The sequence below is a fragment of the Mastomys coucha genome, unplaced genomic scaffold, assembly GCF_008632895.1.
Source record: "Mastomys coucha isolate ucsf_1 unplaced genomic scaffold, UCSF_Mcou_1 pScaffold21, whole genome shotgun sequence".
NCBI lineage: Eukaryota > Metazoa > Chordata > Mammalia > Rodentia > Muridae > Mastomys > Mastomys coucha.
The window spans coordinates 34,976,976-35,000,355 of record NW_022196904.1 but is presented as its reverse complement, the minus strand read 5'-3'; the positions used below and the strand labels follow the sequence as shown (position 1 = coordinate 35,000,355).

General features: G+C 43.4%; 1 protein-coding gene across 3 annotated transcripts in view; it reads left to right on the top strand.

The window, feature by feature from the left end:
- Positions 1–11,420, top strand: part of LOC116102092 (myeloid cell surface antigen CD33-like) — a 57,295-nt gene extending 45,875 nt beyond the window's left edge. The window contains exons 1-8 of one of the 3 annotated variants that reach the window (XM_031386299.1): positions 6,865–6,918; positions 7,165–7,225; positions 7,295–7,675; positions 7,954–8,232; positions 9,783–9,876; positions 10,155–10,221; positions 10,794–10,915; positions 11,095–11,420. In XM_031386299.1, coding sequence (XP_031242159.1) covers positions 6,868–6,918; positions 7,165–7,225; positions 7,295–7,675; positions 7,954–8,232; positions 9,783–9,876; positions 10,155–10,221; positions 10,794–10,895 — 1,035 coding nt within the window. In that variant the 5' untranslated portion in view covers positions 6,865–6,867 and the 3' untranslated portion in view covers positions 10,896–10,915; positions 11,095–11,420. Of the gene's footprint in view, positions 1–6,864; positions 6,919–7,164; positions 7,226–7,294; positions 7,676–7,953; positions 8,233–9,782; positions 9,877–10,154; positions 10,222–10,793; positions 10,916–11,094 lie in introns of those variants that run through there. The other 2 variants (XM_031386302.1, XM_031386300.1) reach the window with 2 other exon arrangements.
- The last annotated feature ends 11,960 nt before the right edge of the window (positions 11,421–23,380 follow it).

The following is a 23,380-nucleotide window of genomic DNA, read 5'->3' as shown; positions in this document are numbered from 1 at the left end:
GGTCTGTGCCTCCCTGCTGGCTGCTCCTGGCTTAGGAACTCACCAGAGAGAAGATGGCGGCTCTCACTCTCTCCTGTATTTCTTTAAGGGAGTCATTTATGTCCTTCTTAAAGTCCCCTATCATCATCATGAGAAGTGATTTTAGATCTGAATCTTGCTTTTCCAGTGTAATGGTGTCTCCAGGACTTGCTATGGTGGGAGAATTGGGTTCTGATGATGCCAAGTAACCTTGGTTTCTGTTGCTTATGTTCTTAAACTTGCCCCACATCATCTGGTTATCTCTAGTGCTACCTGCCCTGGCTAAATCTGACTGAGGCCTGTCCTTCCTGTGATCCCAGTTGTGTCAGAACTCCTCAGAGTCAAGCTGCCTCTGTGATCCTGTGATTCTGGGATCCTGTGATCCTGGGCCCATTAGAGTGCCCAGAAGTGGAGCTTCCTCTGGGTGTTGTGGGACTGCCTGCAAAATTTGCACCCAAGGTCTGGTCAGAGCATCAGCCCAGACAGATTGAAAGAAACCCATGCCACTGGGCTGGTGAAGTTCCTCTGTGCCTGGATCCCGCTGGTCCAAGTTACTCCTGGTGTTGGGACAGATGTTGTGTCTTCCTTACCTCTAATCTTCTGATCCTGAGCTTGTTAGAGCACCTGGGAGTGGAGCTTCCTCTAGGTGTTGTGTGGAATTTGTACCCAAGGTCTGCTCAGGGCACTGGCTCAGACAGACCAAGCAATCTCACTTTTGCTTTATGTGTATTTCCTGATTGCTCTATACCCTGCTTTAGGTAAAATGATATATAGGAATGTGAGAACTAACTACAGGGAAAGTACCTCCCCAACTCACATCCCAAAACAATAATTGAAAACCTTTTCAACTTTGCCATGTAGGTGAGAAATCAAAAGCTCATTTTTTTTTTTTTTTTTTTTTTAAATCAAGGTTCAGATAGTGAATGTGTCAGGCTTTAAAACCCTCATGGTCTAGGCTGCAGCTACTGCCGAGGTAGCTGACCAAGTGACAGAAGGGTGACAGACTGAACAGGTGACTGAGAAGAAAGTGAACAGGTGACTGATGGGTGACAGGAACAGGTGACTGATAAGAGACAAGATGAACAGATGATTGAGGGGTAACAAAATAAAACAAGCTCGAGTCTGATGACCAGGCTAGTTTATGGTGAACTCTGATCCTGTTTCCTTATAAGTTGGTCCTCATATATATTCTTACAGAGTCTGTCACAGCCCAGCACATCCTTAGGGGACCTAGGTCCTTTGGACATATTCTGTCATGGAAGGAGGATAGCATATGTGACATGGCAATAAAGCTCCCTGTAGGTCTAGACCTGGGCATGGCTCACAGGCTGACAGATGTTTTCTCTGTTGACCCAACCTTTCCCTTTCCACTCTCCTTCTGTCTTGAACACAACTTCATCTCATAGACATCCTTCACTCTCTATGGACTGTGCCCTTCATGATCTAGGGCGAACTGTGCGGGCAACTTCCTTGTGGGAACACATAGCATCCTCTGATACCAGGTGCCAGTTTACTCAGGCTGCAGCAATAGACAACCACACAAAAGTAGATTCAATCACATATTTGCTTTTTTGGTTGAGAGACCAAAAGTCCCAGATCAGGGTGTGCACAGGGTAGTTTCCTTCTGTGTCCTGTCCTGTGTTCTCACATGGTTCACTGGGCATGTGACTCTTTTAATAAGGACACAGGTGTTTTATATTTAGAGTCATGCCAATAACATCATTTAACTGAACTGTTCCAGATACACTCACATTCTGACAAGTTGGAGGCTATGGCTTCTGCACATGAACTTGAACAGGATCCAATGCATCCAATGAAGCTCCAGGGCTGCATACATCTGACTGTGCACAATATGGTCTTTCCCCTTTCTCAAACAGGGCTATAGGCAGTAGGGAACTCAGTCCTCACCAGCAGTCTCTGTACCTGGACCTTCTTCTTGTAAGGCCTCAGAGGAAAAAGGATACCCTCCTCTTTCTCCCTTTATGCTACTGAGAACCCCTAATCTGTCCCCAGGACCTGGCCCAGATGGAGCATTTTCCACCCTGGACCTGTTGCTGGGAATTCATAGGCACCATACCTGGGTTTCTGATTCAAATATGAGAGATTCACAAGAAACAGCTAGCCAGGCCTCCTCCCTGTACTCTCTGATACTTGGTGAAGATATTCATGAGAGACCATCAGGTTTCTCCCTTTTCATCTGTACCAATATGTTTTCCCTCCAGTGACTGAACATTTGGGAATAATTTTTAAGTACTATTTTGTGCTTAGAGTAGGTCAAGTGACAATCAAGGATACTGTCAACCAAGCTTCTGTTCTTACAAATACTCAGCCTCTTGTTTTAAAATGACCATGCTCAGGCAGTCTATTGTCACAAAGAATGAACTCTCAAAGATGTGTAACTGTCATTTGGCAGAAATCACCCTTGGGGTTGTGTGTGCCATGCCTTTGGCACATTTGTGACATGCTCCTCATGACAATGTCACATGGAATAAAGCCCTGAAATCTCTTTTTGCCATTTCTTTTTACTGCCAACCCCTCAGTCCTTAGCTCTTGCCAAAAGAACAGCTCTTACACAGCCTTGCCCCCTGTTCTGGCATTGACTTTTGGTCCTTTCTGGACAAAGTATCCTTGGCAGGATAGCCAGGTGCTGAGGTACATAGATTCAAGGAATCTATGTACAGAAATTCCAGGATGCATGGCAAAGTGGGACCAGGAAGGAAGTCTGGGTGTGACTCAAGGGTCCAATAATTACATCCTTTATCTGTTTCCAGCCTCTTCTTTAGTACAAAGGATTATACTGGTGTTGAATAACCATCCAATAGAGTTCAGGAGAAAAAGCTCAACCATCCTTTCTATGCTGTCCTACATTGTCTCTGTTCATTATATCTCTCCAGAAGAATAATACCCTCGAGTGTCATATGTTATAATCCTGATGTGTCCCACTGATATCTTATCCCTACTAGACAAAGCACCCTTGGCAAGATAGCCAGGTGATGAGGTATGCCCCGAACCTGTGTACTAGAATTCCAGGATGCATGGTAAAGTGAGACCAGGAGAAAAGTCTGGGTGTGATTCAAGGGTCTGCCAAAGATACCCTGTATAAAGAGGAATGTAAGTCCTGGAAGAGACAGACTTTTGTGAACAAAAGTGTAGCGCATCTGGACAAGAACATCTGGCTGAATTATGTCTTTCATCTGAGATTCTGGACAAAGCTGAGGTCCTGTGATGGGGAGAGTGGGGATTCAATGGTTGAATTCCAGCTCATGCTGGTGCCCCATTCAGTGTCTAGGTCTATACATGCTACCTGCTCCTTTGGCTTTCTTCTGGTGTGGCAACGTCTATCAATAATGAGAGTGACAATAAGAACACATTGTGTGACTCGATTCTTGAGGGGAATGTATATGATAGGTCACATGAGATCATGTAGCAAAACACCAGGGTTTGTCAGCAGTCTGAACATGTGTGGAGACAGTGGACTACAGCCTTGAGTGCTGAGTGAAGGAGTGGGTAGGCTGGCATGTGAAGGCTCAGCAGGTTAGAACAGCCACTCTGAATGATTGAAGTGACCTCTGGGACTCAGGCTATCTCTACTTAATTGCTATCTGGACCCAGGAGTGTAATGTAGCATTTTAGACACCTTGTAGGTCAGAGCTCCCTGAAGGATGTAGTCTGGTTGTATGTCAACTTGAGTGATTATATCGTTTTGGGGGGTCATTCATATTTTGGCAGCAGTTATCTCTCATTGGTTTGGGCTGAGAATCTTTATTTGCATGTAGGAAGGCTTAACCAATATTACACACCTCTCCTGCTGGAGCCGTTGTGTGTGTGTGGGGGGCAGTTGCGCTGAAATCTGAGCAATCGTCTCAAGAGCTACCACCGAACACCTACTGTCCCTTGTGAACAAATTTACTCTGCTCAGTGGGTGCTCCAGGGTTCTAAGGTGGCAGCTCTACTGGACCCAGACTGTCAGAACAGCCCACTGCCCCACACTATCCCATGGATAAGCACCAATACATGACATTATTAATGATACTCTGTTATACTGGCAGACAGGAGCCTAGCATAACTGTCCTCTGAGAAGCTCAACCCAGCAGCTGACAAAAAGATGCAGATACCCACAGCGAAACATTGGATAGAAGTCAGAGAACCTTATATGAAAGGGTTGAGGGAAGGATTGTAGGCCCTGAAGGGGATAGGAACACCACAGGAAGACCTACAGAGTCAACTAACCTGGACCCCTGGGAACTCTCAGAGACTGAGCCACCATCCAAAAAGCATACATGGGCTGAACTGAGGCCCTTGGCACACATGTAGCTCAGTTTCCATGTGGGTCCCCCAACAACGGGAACAGAGTCTCTCCCCTAAAGCTATAGCCTGACTATGACATTTGTTCCCTAACAAGGCTGTTTTGTCTGGCTCAGTGGGAGAGGATGAACCTAATCCTGCAGATAGTTGATGTCCCAGGATTGGTGGATATGGCAGGGGGAGGCATCATCTCAGAGTAAATGGGGAGGGGAAAAGAGAGGGACTCTGTGAAGGGTGACTGGGAGAGGACAGCCTTTGTTGTAAAAATAACAAAAAAAGTTCAAAATAGAAAAAGAAAAATAACAGTTTAGGAAGTACAAGATAGTAAACAGCATTACTCCGTGGCTCCTGCATCAGTTCCTGCCTCCAGGTTCCTACCTTGAGTTCCTGCCCTGACTTCCCTAGATGATGGACTACAAGCTTAAAGATGAAATAAAACTTTTCCTCTCCAGGTTGTTTTGATCATAATGTTTTATCACAGCCATAGAAACCCTAAGACAAGAATTGGTACCAATTCTTAACTCATGGCTCCTTTTCCAGTATCATGACTACCTGTCGGCTGCCATGTTTTACTCCATGATGACAGTAGACTAAACTTCTGAACTATAAGCCAGACAAAAGGCTTAATGGACCATTCTAGCAGGAGCATGGAAGACGGTGCTGAGGGCAATTTGAACTGTGGAGGTCAGGCTTATATTTGGCAAGGAATGTGGCTACTTTTTGCCCTTGTCTGAAAGTCTGCCTGATGCTAACTCGAAGAGTTTTGCATTGGCAGACGAGATCTCCAAATAGCCTAGTGTTGACTGTGCCGTGTAGTTATTAGTAGCCAGTCTTATGCAAATCTATAATAAAAAGGAGCAAACTGAGCAAAGAAAAAATACAAAATATATAGTTTGAAGCAAAGGAGGGGGGTAGCAGGAAGTGTAAACAGATTAAAGAGAAGCCTGATACTAGAGGCAGTGGTGAGCTCAGGGCAAGACCCCACCCAGCCAAGATTCTAACTTGTGAAGAAGATTTTTAAGAAGTGAAAAGTAATTTTTTAAAAAGCTTAGGAATGGTTGTGGTCAGGACTCAGAAGGCAGAAGTTGGCTGATCTCTGAGTTCAAGGTCAGCCAAGCTTAGGCAGTCAAGGAAACCACTGAAAACATAAATCTGGCAAAAATGTATTTCAATAAGGGCTCCATGTTCCAGCCCCAGCAAGCAGTAGCCACATTCTTCTTCAAAATATCCCAAGAGCAGTCTGTAGGCCAGTTAATAATGTTTCTCCTCTGAAACCTCTTGAGCAAGGCCGTCATAATCTACATTGATCTCAGTACCACTCTTGTCCCTGCTCTTACCAGTATGGCCCTCTAAACCTCAACCAAAGTGTTCAACTGCCTTTCTAGTAAAATCCTGAAGTCCACATTCCACCAGCAAGCAGTATGGTCAGACCTGTCATACCAATACCTGACTCTTGTAGTACCAACTTTTGTCCTAGCCAGTGTTCTATTGCTGTCAAGAGATGCCATGACCATGGTAACTCTTATAAAAGAAAGCATTTAATTGGGGCATTCTTACCATTTCAGAGGTTAGTCCAGTTTTTTGTTTGTTTGTTTGTTTGGTTGGTTTTTAATCATAGCGGAAAGCATAGAGGTCATGCAAGTCGACATGGCACTGGAGAAGTAGCTGAGAGTTCCACATCCAGATCTACAGTCAGCAGGATGAGAGAGTGACACTAGGTTTGGCTTGAGCTTTTGACTCAAAGTCTACCTCCAGTGACACTCTTCCTCCAACAAGGCCACACCTCCTAATCCCTCTCAACTAGTGCCACCTCCTAATGGCCAAGAATTCAAATATATGAGACTACATGGAGGTGGAGCATTCTTATTCAAACAGCCACACTTATGGTATTTTGGACAATCCTAGATATTCTCTCTAGTGTCTTCTGGATGTTTTCCCACTTGCTGGGAGCGAGTCTGTCTAACTTGCTCTGTGTGGTCCATACCAGGGACAACTGAGGAAAGGAAGTAAGTGCATTAGGAAGGTCAAGCTGAGGGCCACGTTTTACAAAACCATTGGAGTTTGGTCTTCCCATTCTACCCACTTATTCCCGAAAACCCACTTGCTAGATACACAGGGTGGTCAAACTTCCCACCAGTTCCTTCATCCCTCCCTGGGGCAGCTGGAGTCTCTTCTCATTCCATACAGAACTTCTTAGTCTTTCCTCTTAGTCTTCCAGCAAAGAGGAGCTTTTCATGATGTGTTTCAACCACATGCTCATTCACTTATTCACTCCTTCATTCATTTATTCATTTCCTCATACTTCACCCTAGGGGACATTCACCCTCTCTCATTTCTTTGTAGGGTCACTGACTCAGGAGCCAATACAGCTGGTGGTGCCCAAGTCTGTGACAGTTGAGAAAGGCCCTTGTGTCCATATGCCTTGAAATATCTTGTTCCTTATTCCTTATTCCTCAAGGTTCCTCTGTTAACCCCTTGAACCCTGCTTCTGCCAGACTGACTTTTGAGTGCATTCAGAAGCTGTGGATTTTCAGACAGCATCTAATGTTCTGGATGGAATGGGAGGAAGCCACAGAGAGGAGACAGGAGCAAGGGGTGGGCTCTTCTCAATGAGTGTAACCCAACATGTGGCAAGTAGAAGTGTTTAATCTTTAAATTCTGTGGCAGTTCTGATAGCATAAGTGTGGAAAGTTCCTTGTCTGTGGTCACTTACTCTCTGCCTGATTTCTTTACTGGGGTTCCGGTAAGATTTCCTCTCAGTCCTGTGACACCATAGTCTGTGACTCTCACCCATGACAGGAAGCTTCAGCCACCCAACCCTCCTTCCCCTTTTACTTGTAGGAACCCAGGACTATTCACTGTGCTATGCTGTGGTTACTGCTGCTGCTCTTGCTGTGTGCAGGTGAGTGTGGGGAGAGGCTTGGACAGGGGCTGGTGGGACAGGACCAAGATACCTCTCATTTCTTTGTAGGCTCCCTGGCTCAGGATTTCGAATTCCGGCTGGTGGCACCCAAGTTGGTGACAGTTGAGGAGGGGCTGTGTGTTCATGTGCCCTGCAGTGTCTCCTACCCCTCCATTGGGCCCACCTTTGGACGTGTCCTTGGCTCCTGGCTCCGGGAAGGGGCCAGTCTCCATGAAGACTCTCCAGTGGCCACGAATGACCCCAGACAACTAGTGCAGAATGAGACGCAGGGCCGATTCCAATTCCTTGGGGACCCACAGAAACATGACTGTTCCCTGCTCATCAGAGATGCACAGCAAAATGACACAGGAGTGTACTTCTTCAGAGTGGTTAGAGAACCTTTTGTAAGATATTCTTACAAAAAAAGCCAGCTGTCTCTGCATGTGACCCGTAAGCAATGAAGGCACCCGATAGTAGGAAGCCACAAGGCACAGTGTGTGTGTGTGTGTGTGTGTGTGTGTGTGTGTGTGTGTGTGTGTGTTGGAAGACTTGTACTTCATCCTCAGTAGATCCTGTGAAGCAGATGCTGGGCTGTTTGAGGGAAGATGGTTGTCCTGAGGTAGAGTTTGCTGTCCAGGGAGTTTTTGAGTTTCTACCATGGCTTATGTCTTTGCCTTTCTGTCATCTGTCTGTCTGTTTCTCTCTCTTTCCCTCCCTCCCTCTCTCAGCTCTGTCACGGTCTCCTGACATCATAATCTCGGGGACCCTGGAGGCTGGCCATCCTAGCAATCTTACTTGCTCTGTGCCCTGGGCCTGTGAGCAGGGTACACCCCCTACCTTCTCCTGGATGTCAGCTGCCCTCACCTCCTTGAGTTCCAGAACCAGAAACTCATCAGTGCTGACCCTCACACCTCAGCCCCAGGACCATGGTACCAAACTCACCTGTCTGGTGACCTTCTCTGGAGCGGGTGTCACTGTGGAAAGTACCATCCAGCTCAATGTTACCTGTGAGTGTTGGGTCAGGCAACAAGGCTCTGAATATAAAGCAGGGGTTCATGGAAGCTGTGTCTTGGTGGCCTGGCAATTTGTGGGTCCTGGAAACATCCAGGCCCTGTCTTTTTGACTGTGATATCTTAACTCGTTATGGGAGCTCCTGTCTTGTCTCATCCTAGGCTCAAACCAACATGCAAACTTTTTCTCTAAAAGATTCTGTACAGAATCCCTAGTTTCATGCCCCACCAAAGCTGTCACAGGTAGGGAGAGCTCTCACGGACTGGGAGAGTAGGGACTCTTCAGCTCAGCCCACAGACTACCTCTCCTCACTCCGGAGACACTCTTTGCTACAGAACCAGTGACCCCTATCCACAGCCCACACAGATACATCGACACCTGAGCCCACAAACTCCTCAGTCCTTCGGACCTTTGGACACGGACCTTGGCTACTGCTCAAATACAGCTGGGTCCCATATGTGAATCTGACAGTTAGTGAGAAGCATGTCTTAAGAAGAGTGTGGAGAAAGGTGCTTTTCTCATGGAGAGGGATGAAGTGGTCTGTCCTCACCTATGCAGTTTGGGGCAAAACCTTTGTATTAACTTCATCGCTAACAACGGCCATATAATAAAGAAGCACACTATAAGACTCCAGAACCTTTGCATGTACCCAGATAGAAACTCCGATCCACAACAGTCACTCCCTGTGCTCCTCCAGCAAACACTGACCTGCTGTAGTCTCTGTGCATTTGTCTCATCTGCATTTTTTTTTTTTTACAAAAATGGAACCTATGGAAATGTGTCCTTTTGCATCTGACTTGCTGTTCCCCAGCATCCTGTATTCAAGTCCCATCTCTGTGGCACAGAGCAGTATTGAATTCCTCTAGGACCCAAACCGCACCCCAGTGTTACACAGACCACACTTGCTCATCAGCCTGTCAGAAGAGCTGACAGGAGTCTTTTCTGCTCTGAGTTATTGGGCACCAGGCTTGGGGAACACATTTATGTCTGAGAGTATGTCCCCCTCTCCTGGGCACACAGCAGGAGGGAGATTACCACCAGGGAGATGCTAGTACTGCTTTTCATTCTAAAAGTGCAAAGGTTTCCACAGCGAATGTTTACTACCCCCATCTAACAGCACACATGAGCTCCCCACACCCCCACATTCCCACCAGTGGGGACACTTCCCTTCTTAGGAAAACATGGCTTGTCGCTGTGTGCAGAAATGTCCCACTGTGATTTTCCTTTAACCGACTGTGAAGGAGACAATGTACTCCTGTTCTCACTGGTCATTTCCCCATCTTCTGAGAAGTTCTATTTTGCAATCTTGTTGCTGTTTATGCATCACTTTGTTCCTTGCGCTGTGGGCTGTGAGAGACTGTTCTGTCTGCTGGAGGGTTGACTCATCACACCTATGTCATCAAGGAAGTTTTCTTATTTGATGTGTTTTGTTTTTAAACTCTCATTACTGTCAGTTAAGTCACCACATATCCAAGTCCAACTGGGAGTGGAAGGGCTTGGGCTGTAGTTTCTAGGTAAGGCTAGCCCAGTGCATGTTTTTCTGCAGGGAAATCAAGCCAGATGAGAGTGGTGGTCCTGGTGGCTGTCGGGGAGGCAGCTGTCAAGCTCCTGATTCTTGGGCTCTGTCTCACGTTTCTTATGTGAGTACTGCTCCTGGGATATAAAGGAGGCCTGAGGGCGACAGGAATGGGGGATATGAAGGGATCTGCACAGAGCAAATGAAGCAAGGTGTGTGGGTAGGGGACTGCACATGGGCTAGATGTCTATGCTCAGCCCTGGTGTACGTGGTAACCGACTCATTTCAACAATGAGATGGTGTGGCTGGCCATGTCTATCTTGTCTCTGGCCAGAGCACAGTGGACTGGACTGTTTTACACAGCTCCTCAAGTGCCCACACTTCAATCTTTGGTTTCCTCAGTGTGATGATCTGCAGAAGGAAGACAACGAAGCTGTCAGAGCACAGGGACTGTGAAAATCCTATCAAGGTTAGTCACATGGGGCCCATGCATTCCATATCTCTTTCATGCCCTCCATGAGATAGCTGTACTGGGGCCTGGCTCAGCCACCCAGAGCCACCCAAAGCCACTGAGAGCTCACCTTCCTGCTGGTACCAACTCTGTGTAGAGCCCAATGTGGATTTCCACTCCTCACTCCATGAAACACCACCTAGCTTCTCTCCCCCAGCCTCTCTCCACCTTTACCCATTTCTCCACACTAATCCTTATTCTCCTTCTTCCCTCCCCGCTTTCTGTGGATTGTGCTTTATTCTCCTCTCCTGGTAAACATCATCAGGAGCAGGGAGCTGTCACATTTTATAATCACTGCCAGTCTCCAACAGCATCTGACACTGTGGCTCCAGGATGTTTCGTGAACCTGTCTGTGACAGGCGCATCATGCTCTGACATGCCTTGACAGGCACCTCACAGCACGGCCAGGGTGCCTTGGCCATGTGGAGACCCACAGTAGGAAGTGGGCCTTGGGGAAACTGCTGTTCTTCAGTGCCTCTCTGGTTCACCTCCATGGTAGCAACGTTAGCAGTTATGCTTTGTTTTCCTAGTCTGCCTTCATCTCTTTACCATCTGAGCCAGTGTCTCATCTCTACCCGACTGCCCTCCTGTGGACCCAGTGCTCAATGTGCATGGCGATCAGGCACCTCTAGGGTGGAGTAGAGAGGATGAGGTGGGTGAGCTTGCGAAGGATCTCACCCTTATCAATGAATGACTAAGTGATGGCTTCAGAATCATTTGTGGGACAAGTGTCTTATTATAATGAATGCTCACACAAACCCTCTCTATCCACACCTCCGAACCTCCTCCCTCTGCTCTGCCGCGTGACCCTTTTCTCTCCTCTCCACACAGGCTCATCAGCAGGACTCCAAGGTACACAGCAACCCTGAGAATCCAAGACAGAAAGACTCACCTTATGAACAGAGCAGTATCTGAACTCAGATTCCCCGGGATCTCATGGGAGTGAAGCCTCAGGAATATTCAGAGATCTAAATTCACCAAGCTTTGCTCTCCTGTGAAGCACCTGTCTCTTCTATGGCTCCCCACGGATAATTCCTGGATCCCTCTGATCCCAGCAGACAGTGGGTTGTGCAGCTGTGTGTGTGTTTCACACTCTGTTGAAATTGTCTGACTTTGCAATAAAAGGCCTGGGGCTGAGTCCTTCATTTATGTCACCAGAGATTGTCCCTTTTATTTTTGGTTTCCATACTCAGTATAATGGGCCCTACCTTCTCCTCCTGCCTTACCTCTCTTTCTCCTTCTCCCTCTCCACATCTCTCATATGGATGAATATACACATGTGTGTGCCAATGCTCTTGCCCATGAGTACATGTATGAAGGCCAGAGGTCAAGGTTCAGTGCCTTCTTCTGCTGTTCTCTACATCATCATCATCATCATCATCATCATCATCATCATCATCATCATCATCATCATCACCATCATCATCATCATCTTGACACAAGGTATGGTGGTTTGAATGAAAATGGCCCCCCGCTGGGCACAACTAGGAGGTATGGCCTTGTTGGAATAGGTGTGGACTAGTTGGAGGAAATGTGCCGATGAGGGTGGGCTTTGGGGTTTCAAATGCTCAAGCCAGGCCCAGTGTCACTCTATTTTCTGATGCCTGACAATCCGGGTATAGAACTCTCAGCTACCTACCTAGCACCATGTTTGTCTGCCTGTATGCCACCATGCTTTCTTCCTACCATGAAGGTAAAGGCCTAAACCTCTGAACCTGTAAGCCATCTCCAATTAAATGTTTTCCTTTATAAGAGTTGCTGCTGTCACAGTGTATCTACACAGTGATAGAAACCTAACTAAAGCACAGGCTCTCTCCCTGAACCTGGAGCTTGCTGTTTAGGAGAGACTGGCTGGCCAGTGAGCCCCTGGGGTCACCTCTTTCTGACCTCCAATATTTTGATGAGAGTTACATACTGCCATATGTAACTTTATGTGAGTGCTGGGAATCCAAACTCAGGTCCTCGGTTTACCCACCAAGTCACCTCTACTGCCTCCTGGATAATGGCTTTCTAGAGACTCTGTTGCCTTTCTATGGACCAGTGACAGATGCACTGGAAAAGGAACCATGGAGTCAATGACTTTCACAGTAACCTGAAAAGTACTTGGGATAAACTTAACTAAGGAAGTGGGAGATGTGTATATGAAAACTCTAAAACTCTAAAGAAATAGAGGAAGACAACAGAAAGACCTCCCATGTTCATGTTTCAGAGTAAATAGTCTCTGAGAATGGATATTCTACCAAAAAGCAATCTACAGTCTCAGCACAGCCCAATCAAAATGCCAACTCCATTCTCCACACACCCAAAAATGTTTTTTTAAATCCAAAAATTCATACTGATACACACAATATACCATGCATTGTCAACGCAGCCCTGAGGAATAAAAGTCCTGTTGGAGATGTGATGACATTGTTTTTCAAAGTCCAGTCAGAAACCACACAACCACAGAGGACAATTTTTTAATTTAAGTTTTTATTTTATGTGTATTTTTTTGCCTGCATGTATGTTTGTACACATAAAATCAGCCTAATTGCATAGGCTGGAAGGCAATTTCATATCTGCTAAATTGGAGTTATAGATGAGTGTAAACCACCATGTGGGTACTGAGAGTTGAACCTTGGTCCTCTGCAAGAACAGTCAGTGCTTTTAACTGCTGGGCCATCTCTCTAGCCCCCAGCCATTGATCTTTGACAGGGAAATGAAAGTATACATTGGAGAAAAGTAAACCTTTTTCAACAAAACACATATATCTGTACACAAAAGGATGAAACTAAACCTCTCACCCATATGCAAAAATCAACTTCAATTCACTTAAATCAAGTACCACTTCTTCTGACAAGCTGCTCCAAATTCTAGCCTCTGTACAAGCATACAGGCTAGACTTGGGAAGGGCTCATCAATCACAATGCTTGTCATTGTTGGTCACATTAAGCTGGATGATGATGATGATGATGATGATGATGATGATGATGATGATGTGTGTGTGTGTGTGTGTATGTGTGTGTTCTGTGTACTATGGAATATTAAGCAAAGACCTAACTTCTACTCATGAATGCCACATTTTTTGATTTGAGGTTGTTTTATTTTAGTTTTTTTTTTTTTTTTTTTTTTTTTTTTTTTTTTTTTTAAGACAGAGCCTTCCCAGTGCTTCTGCCTGGCCTTAGAGGAAGAAACTGAAGTGGATACAGATGTTGGACAGATACAGGTCAAAAGATTGATGATCTCTGGCCTTGTAACTTTCTAACTATGCTGGATGCTGGAGCTAATAGCTTCTGGAGATGTTTTTCAACACTCTCTTGCTCATTCTATGGTCGGTAATCACTGGTTTCTTTTTTCTATAACTTTCTATGCTTTATTTTACTACTTAACTCTATCTTATTGTTCTGTGCTTGAAAAACCTTAACTCTTTTGTACTGTTCTATGTTTCATTAAGGGCTGGGGACTTAACTCTTATTGCTCTGTGTTAAAAGCTTAACTCTTTATTACTGTTCTATGCTTCATTAAACACCAAGGAAACTTAACTCTCTCTATTACTTACTTTATAAATCTCTGTGCTTGATTAGTGCTAGAAAACTTAACTCTTGCTTACTCTATAATTCACCGTCTTAACTCTGTGTTACTCTGATGCCAAAAACTGCAGGTCTCTGGCGAATTAACACTCTATCATTAAACAGTGGGACATTAAGTAAAGGATTAATTGCTAGGGCTCCTTTCTCTCTTGCCCAGAAACCTCACCTCTCACTGGCCAGATGAGAGGGAGACTTGGAGTAATAAAACTTTTATTGAACCAGGAGAAGAGAGTCATACTAGCAATAGGAAAATCTTTTACCCAAGCAAATATGCACAAATGCACATATATTCATACACACATTCATACATGCACATACATATCTCATACTTATTTGTTGGGCTCAGCAATCTCTCATCAACTTACATACTTACACACTCATATACTTATATATATATATATATATATATATATATATATATATATATATGAGAGAGAGAGAGAGAGAGAGAGAGAGAGAGAGAGAGAGAGAGAGAGAGCAAAAGCCTCCGAGAGCAGGTTTTATTGAGCTAGTACAGAAAGAATTCACTCATTCTGGATGAAAAATAAGCTCCAACCTTTCTTGCTCAGAGAAAGGAATCTATCCTTTTATTGCTAAATAAGTTAAATTAAGTGTCTCAGTGTTTGAAAAGCCTGCCTGCTGATTTCTGCTCTCCCTGCAGCTCTTTCTCTTCTTAGTCTCATTTCCCCTCCTCAGCTCCTGTTGTATTCTGTTGCTCCCATTCTGCTTCTACTCTGCTTCTCTTCTATTTTCTCCCTATGTCAATTTAATTCTGCTCTCTCCTTTTTCTCTCCTTGTCTGCTCAGCTCCTCATCCCTGTCAAGTTCCTAGTTTGCTTCTATTCTCTTTCTCTCCATTCTTCTTCTGCCCTCTACCATTTGCCTCGCTTTCTAATTCTCTTTCTGTATTCTGTGTTCTGCTTACTTAACGTCATAATTCCTAGTTTTGTACTTTCCCAGGACACATGACCACATGGCATTCCAGTAACCAAAAGTTCACCACAAGTTTAAATATAAATTTAGGTCATAAATTGAATAAGAAGTTTACAACCGAGATGTGTATTTGTGCCCATTAAGACTAGTTATCTAGTTAGACACTCATTATCTGTCATTTGTTCCACAGGTTCATGGAGAGTCTAAAACTATATAATTCTTATGTCTAAGTTAGCACTGAAGTTTTATATAGATAGACCCAGTCAATATTTTATCTTCTGTCTTGAACCTACAATAAATCATTCGTTACTTTTACAACCTTTAGTTCATTGTCTTATGGCCTAAAGAAATGTACTTCTAAATAGTAAATCTGTATGCCTGTTTTCCATCTGGTGCAGTTAGCTCGTGACATGAGAAGAATTTCAGAGTCTCAACTGCAACTATCATATTACAGTCCTTATTATAAGGGCTTCTTAATAGTATAATCTTAGGAATTCTTTTTTTTTAAGTTTTATTGCATTATAATGAGAAAAGTTGCATGATTTCACTTTATCTGAATTTCTTAACATTTAAAAACATATTTTAAGTAAATAGAATTAAAGCACAGTCTTGTTTTCCTTTTGTACCCCAACTCCTCCCAGAGACCCCCCCTTCAATAATTACAATACCATTTTTGTCATATACTTTAAAATTTATAAAATATTATGACAATGAAAATGAGTATTACAAAAGTTGTTTGATATAAAACAACAATCAATTTAACACTCTTATGTAGATGCTTGTTTATGGCAATACTGAAAATACATACATTTTTCTCAATAAATTTTAAATAACTCCAAATGTAGTAACTGTATATTTCAAAATAATACATCACTACTAATATTTTCTTAAATGAACATAAATATATAAAGTGTTTTTGTTTGTTTGTTTGTTTTATATTTAGTAGAGCTTAAAATCTTGGCTCTTACTGTGGTAACTTGATACAAGAGTTACAAATGTCAAGCAAAACATTGTCTTACTCTTTGTTGTTCTCTTACAAACCTCCTCCCAATTTAATTGTCTACATGTCTTTTGGGTATATAAATACTTTTAAAATATGTAAGCTGTTCTGAAAACCATAGTATGGTGTAAAAACATGAAATAAACAATACTACTAATAGAGAGGCTGAGATAGGAGAAGCAAGATCTCAAGACCATTATGTTTTACACAGCAAGACATTGTCACGAATAAACAAGCTAAAAGTGTATATGGATTGTATAATATTGGACCTGTTTCTCCAATTACCAAATTAGAGAGACCATTGGATGACAGTCAATAAATTTCTAATTCCTCATGTTTTTGGATTTCAATCGATTAGGATATGTTGGAAATATTAATTTTCATATTAAGATATTAAGAAAAAGTAATTGCTACTTCCTGTTGTTTTTGTTGTTAGAGGTGGAATTAGGTTTGTGTGGATTTGTTGAAAGATTACTTTCTTGCTTCTTCTAGGGTGTAGTTTTGCTCCTTATGTTGATGTTTTCCATGATTATCCTTTGTAGGGCTGGATTTGTGGAAAGATATTGTGTAATTTTTGTTTTGTCATGGAATATCTTGTTTTCTCTATCTAAGGTAATTGAGAGGTTTGCTGGGTATAGTAGCCTGGGCTGGCATTTGTGTTCTTGTAGGGTCTGTATGACATCTGCCCAGGATCTTCTAGCTTTCATAGTCTCTGGTGAGAAGTCTGGTGTAATTCTGATAGGCCTGCCTTTATATGTTACTTGACCTTATCCCTTTACTGCTTTAAAAATTCTTTCTTTGTTTAGTGCATTTGGTGTTTTGATTATTATGTGATGGGAGGAATTTCTTTTCTGGTCCAGTCTATTTGGAGTTCTGTAGGCTTCTTGTATGTTCATGGGCATCTCTTTCTTTAAGTTAGGGAAGCTTTCTTCTATAATTTTGTTGGAGATAGTTATTGGGTCTTTAAGTTGGGAGTCTTCATGCTCTTCCATACCTATTATCCTTAGGTTTGGTCTTTTCATTGCCTCCTGGATTTCCTGGATGTTTTGGGTTAGGAGCTTTTTTGCTTTTTGCATTTTCTTTGACTGTTGTGTCAATGTTCTCTATGGTGTCTTCTATCTCTGAGATTCTCTCTTTTATTTCTTGTATTGTGTTGGTGATGCTTGCATCTATGACTCTTGATTTCTTTCCTAGGTTTTCTATCTCCAGGGTTGTCTGATTTCTGATTTCTTTATTGTTTCTATTTCTATTTTTAGATTCTGGATGGTTTTGCTCATTTCCTTCACCTGTTTGATTATGTTTTCCTGTAGTTCTTTAAGGGATCTTTGTGTTTCCTCTTGAAGGGCTTCTAGCTCTTTACCTGTGTTCTCCTGTATTTCTTTGAGGGTACTATTTATGTCTTTCTTAAAGTCCTGTATCATCATCATGAGAAGCAATTTTAGATCTGAATCTTGCTTTTCTGGTGTGATGGTATGTCCAGGACTTGCTATGGTGGGAGAATTGTGTTCTGATGATGCCAAGTAACCTTGGTTTGTGTTGCTTATATTCTTATGCTTGCCACGCATCATCTGGTTATCTCTACTGCTACCTGCCCTTGCTAAATCTGACTGGAGCCTGTCCTTCCTGTGATCCTGATTGTGTCAGAACTCCTCAGAGTCAAGCTGTCTCTGAGATCCTGTGATTCTGGGATCCTGTAACCCTGAGCACCTTAGAACACCTAGGAAAGGAGCTTCCTCTGGGTGTTTTGGAAATGACTGCAGAGTTTGAGCACAATGTCTGCTCAGGGCACCAGCCAACCCACACAGATCGGAAGCAACCTGAGCCACTGGGCTTGCAGAGTTCCTGTGTGCCTGGGTCCTGCTGGTCCCAGTTACTCCCGGTGTTCGGACAGATGTTGTGTCCTCTTCAATTGTTAGAAATGAAGAAATCTACTATTTTTTCTGTATAACGTTGCCACGCAGACTTTGCAGTATTTGAGGCGGAAACTTCAAGGAAGTCAGTCTCCTGCCCTCGAATTGTCGCCTGGCACCCCTAACTCAGAGGTAGCCCAAATATGTCCTTGTGAACTCGCATGCTAGGTGCCCACCAAGATATGATTTATTAACAGCTAGACAAAATTGAACATTGCTCTCTGACCTTTACCAATGTTCCAACATCTTAGCCAACCTTGGCTTGGAATTTACCCACCCAGACTAATTGCCTCCGGCATTGTGAGTAGGGCACTGAAGCTTACAGAATGGGAGACTTATCCCAGGGCAAGGTCAAGTAAAATCCTCATTCTCAGTCAAGTACTGCAGCTGAACCACTCCTAGGAATTAGCAAGAGACAAGTCTGTCTGTACTTGCCCAAAAGATTAGCATAGTGGACATTTTACCTAGGATAGGTAGGCCCTTGATCAGTGTGTGGTGTGTGTGTGTGTGTGTGTGTGTGTGTGTGTGAGACAGTGTGTAGCATTCAGCATTGAGGACTTGAGATTCAAGCCTCTGTCCTCCTGGCTGGCGCACCCGCAACCCCCCCCCCCCCCCCCCCCCCCCCCCCCCCCCCCCCCCCCCGCCTCCCGGGACTCCGGCCGGGCCCATGCAGCCTGAGCATGCTTGGAGCCCAGGGGTGCTGCACCAGTCCAGAGGAGATGGCTGCTGTTTTAGACCTAGTGTATTTTAGATGGCCTCAGATGTACCTCGACTACTGAGCTGCCAGATTTTTCATTCCTCTTTTGCAATGATTGTAAAAGCTCATGCATTTTTTAAGAAATACATTCTGATAGCACATTTCTTTGTGTCGTGTCTATCACGTGCCAAATCCCTTGCATATCTGGCCAGAACTCATCATCCCGTGGAACTAGGGCTCTCCGCTGAAACCCGGTCCGTGGCATAACATCACTACAAGACAAGTACTCTTCGATGATCTACAGAAAACCTGCCCAATAGGGTGGGCTAATGTGCACAGATTGTTAGATTAATTTAATAATGACATGAAAGGCATATCAACAGTAAGAGTCAAATCCTGAGACTTGTCCCTTGGGCCTTGCCTCCAAGGGCTCATTCATCTTAGCTCCTCAGTGAACCATCTCTGGAGGATCCTCTGCTAGCCTTTAGCCTCTCCTAGGTGGCTCCTGACAAAGTCTCTGAAACCCAGGCCAATGTAGAACTCATGGCAATCCTCCTGTCTCAGTCACCCACATGCTACTCTTACAAGTTTGAGTCACCATGCCCAGCTCCCCTGCCTGTTTTTCTTCATTGTGCTGTTACTCATTTATTTTCCATTCATATTTCTAAAGATTTATTTTATTTTATGTGTATGAGTGCCTGTACCTATGCCTGCACACCATGTGCATGCAGTGCCCACAGAATTCAGAAGAAGGTGTCAGATCTTCTGGGACTAGACTTGCAGACAGTTGTGACCTACCATGTGGGTGCTGGGACTCAAACCTGAGTCCTTTAGGAGAGCAGCCAGTGAACTTAGCTACTAAGCTTCTCTCACCTCTCCATTCATATTTTTCTTAACTGTTTTCTCTAATCTTAAGTGCCATTAAATTTGTTTTAAAAAGAAAATTCAATCTGCGGAATACTGCTTATATAGGAATAGAAAGAATAGGAGGGTTTTAAATTGAGATTATACATTCTTTTTTTTTTTTTATTTATTTATTATAAATAAGTACACTTGTCTTCAATATGCACTAGAAGAGGGCATCAAGATCTCATTACCGGTGGTTGTGAGCCACCATGTGGTTGCTGGGATTTGAACTCAGGATCTTCAGAAGAGCAGTTGGTGCTCTTACCCACTTAGCCATCTCACCAGCCCAAGACTTTACATTCTTGTCTTATATCACAGCTACTAAATGCTGCCTAATTCTACAACCATTTAAAACTTACTTGTTTTCTTTTACATTAAATTTTAATTGTGGGAGTTTTCTGCTTAACATCCCACATGGCTCGCTGGTTAAGAGCATGTAATGTTTTTGTAGAAGATCCAGGTTGGTTTCTGGTACTCGCATTAATTGGCCTAAGATACCATGCAACTCCAGCTTCAGAAGGTCTGATGCCATCTTGTGGTTTCTCCAGGCACTTGGACTCACATGGGACATGGAAGTGTACATACACACCACACACACACACACACACACACACACACACACATACACACACACACACATACACCACACACACACACACACATACACCACACACACACACACACACATACCACACACACACATACACCACACACACACACACACATACACCACACACACACACTACACACACACATACACCACACACACACACACACACACATACACCACACACACACACACACACCACACATACACAACATTTACATTTAAAACATGTAGTATACTTTCAATTTTATTGTATGCTCCTATTCATAACTGGATAAAACAAACTCATTGATTCACCGAATTGGGCAGAGGTGCATTCGTTGCTTAGGAGTGTTGTGGACTTTCTTTCTAGGGTGGGTATAAATTTGTGTAGCATCTTCCCAGGAAAAGTCTGTAATATAATAGCTCCCAGCACTCCTAACAGACAGCTCACAACCATCTCTAACTCCACTTTCAAGTGATCGAATGCCCAGTTCTGGACTCCATAGGCACCTGAACACAGGATATTCACAGACAAATGAAATAACAATGATAATAAATATTTTTAAACAGAATATAAAGTTGAGTATTGATTTTTGAGGTCTGAAAAGAATTGTAGTGAAATGTTGATGGGAATCACATTGAATCTGTAGATTGCTTTTGGTAGGACTTCCAGTTTATTATGTTAGTTCTACTAATCCATGAGTATGGAAGATCTTCCCATCTTCTCATATCTGCTGCACTTTCTTCCTTAAAAGCTCGATGTTCTTGACATACTTGGTTAGAGTTACACCAAGGTATTTTATATTATTTGTGACTATTTTAAAGGATGTTGTTTTTTTCCCTAATTTCTTTCTTGGCCCATTTATCACATACATATATATGTGAGAGATACTGGTTTGTTGGTTTGTTTGTTTAGTTAATTTTGTGTCCAGTCACTTTGTTAAAGGTGTTTATCACTTAAAATATTCCAGGAGTTCCCTGGAAGAATTTCTGGGACCCCTTATGTATACCATCATATCATCTGTGAATAGTGACACTTTGACTTCTTCCTTTCTAATTTGTATCCTCTTTATCTCCTTTAGTTGTTTTATTGCTCTGGCTAGAACTTCAAGTACTATATTGAATAGGTATGGAGAGACCAGACAGTCTTGCCTTTTCCCTGATTTTAGTGGAATTACTTTTAGTTTCTCTACATTTAGTTTGATGTTGGCTATCAAATTGCTGTGCCTTACCTTTATTATGTTTAGGTATGTGCCCTGCCTGCCTGCCTGCTCTCTCCAAGACTTTTATCGTGAAGGGGTATTGGACTTTGTCAAAGGAATTTTCAGCATCAAATGAGATGATCATATGGTTTTTTCTTCTTTCAGTTTGTTTATATGATGGATTACATTGATAAATTTTCACATGTTTAACCATCCTTGAATCTCTGGGAAAAGATTACTTGATTACAGTGGATGATATTATTGAGGTGTTTTTGTATTCAGTTTTTAAGTATTTTATTGAGTATTTTTACATTAATGTTCATGAGAAATTGGTCTGAAATCCTCTCCTTTTTTTTTGTTGACTCTCTGTGTGGGTGTGCTGTGGGAGGGGGAACCAGGAGGAGGGACAATGATTGGGATGTAAAGTGAAGAGAGGAAGAAAGAAAGAAAGAAAGAAAGAAAGAAAGAAAGAAAGAAAGAAAGAAGATAAGTGGGTGGGTGGATGGATGGATGGATAGATAGATAGATAGGTAGGTAGATGATAGATAGATAGATAGATAGATAGATAGATAGATAGATAGATAGATCATCCTGAGTAAGGTAATCCAGACTCAGAAAGCCAAATATGGTATATACTCACAAGTGGATATTACCTATAAATAAAGGATTACCATGCTACAGTCCACAGACCCAAAGAAAGTAAGTAACAAGGACATGTTTGAATCTCACTAAGAAGGGAAAATAGAATAGATATCATGGATGGACAGGGTGGGAGACTATGTGGAGGAGGGCTAGGGATGGAAACAGGGGGGATCAGGTGGGATGGGGACAGAGGAATAGAGTGCTTGGAGAGACAACTAGAATTGGAGGGGGTGCATTTCTAAAATGAGCTAGAAATCTTGGACAGCAGGCACTCTTAGAAATCTGTGAGAGTGACTCCAGCTAAAACTCCTAGCAATGGGGAATATGGAGCCTGAACTGGCCATCTGTAACCAAGCAAGACTTCCAATGGAATGATTGGAGCACTAACCCAACAATAAACCTTGACCTACAATTTGTTCTGCCTACAGGATGTGAAGAGGTAAAGATGGAACAGAAATTGAGGGACTGGACTACCAATGACTGGTCCAGTTTGAGACCCATTCCATGAGAGGAAGCCCACATTGTTAATGATTTTCTGATATACTTGAAGACAAGGGCCTAGCACAATTGTCATCAGAGAGGCTTCACCCAGCAATGGAATGGAAACAGATGCTAAGACCCACAGCCAAACATTAGGCAGCACTTGGGGAATTCTGCAAAAGAGGAGGGAGGTAGGATTGTAGTGAAAGACCCCCAGAACTGGGGAGATCCTTACTCAAGTCTCTGGATGATGCGACCACCCAATAACTCACGAGAGACTGAACTTGCAGCAATCACATGAGGTTTATTTGGGATAGGCCGGTACCGGGATCCATCTCGTGACCATGCTGGTCAGAGGAGTTCAACCCCGAACACAAGAAGTGAGGGGTATTTAAAGGGAAAGATCACAAGCTGGGGGCGGGGAGAGGGTTACCAAGGAAACATAACATAAAAACAGTGGAAAATTTCAGAGGGACCCAATCCAAGGTATTCAGTTAGGGAGGGAAACATATTCATTTTAAGAATGTAATCTTCATCTACAGGGTGGAGAGTCTCATAAACCAGTAGACCTTCATTCCTAGTTCTGCCCTCATTGTGGATCATTCAGGAGGGGCAGGTATCGGGAACCAGAGCCCTGAGGCTCTGAGTTAGCCAAGTTCCTGGAACTACCTACTTCTTGTTTTTTGGCTTGATACAGAGGTTTTCCATGCCCCCTTTTAGGTAAAGGTTACACATTATACATACATTTCTATTAAATGCCCTCATTTTAAATTCTAAGATTCTCCAGCCTTTCAGTAGGAGCCAGAGGAGTCAAGGACACCACAAGAAAACATACAGAATCAACTAGCCTGGGCACATAGGGGCTCACAGAGACTGAACCAGAGACAACCAGAGAACATGCATGGGATAGACCTGGACCCTCTGCACATATGTAACAGTTGTGTAGCTTGATCTTCATGTGGGATTCCTAACAGCAGGAGCAGGGGACCTCTCTTACTTTGTTGACTGCCTTTGGAACCCTGCCCCCCTACTAGGCTGCCTCATCTAGTCTCAATAGCAAATGACCCTAGTGTTGCTTCAAGTTGATATGCCAAGGCTGGTTGATAACCATGGAAGGCCTCTCCTTTTCTGAAAAAAAGGGGGGGGAACAGATTGAGGGAGGGAGGAAGGGGAAGGGGAAGGACTGGGTG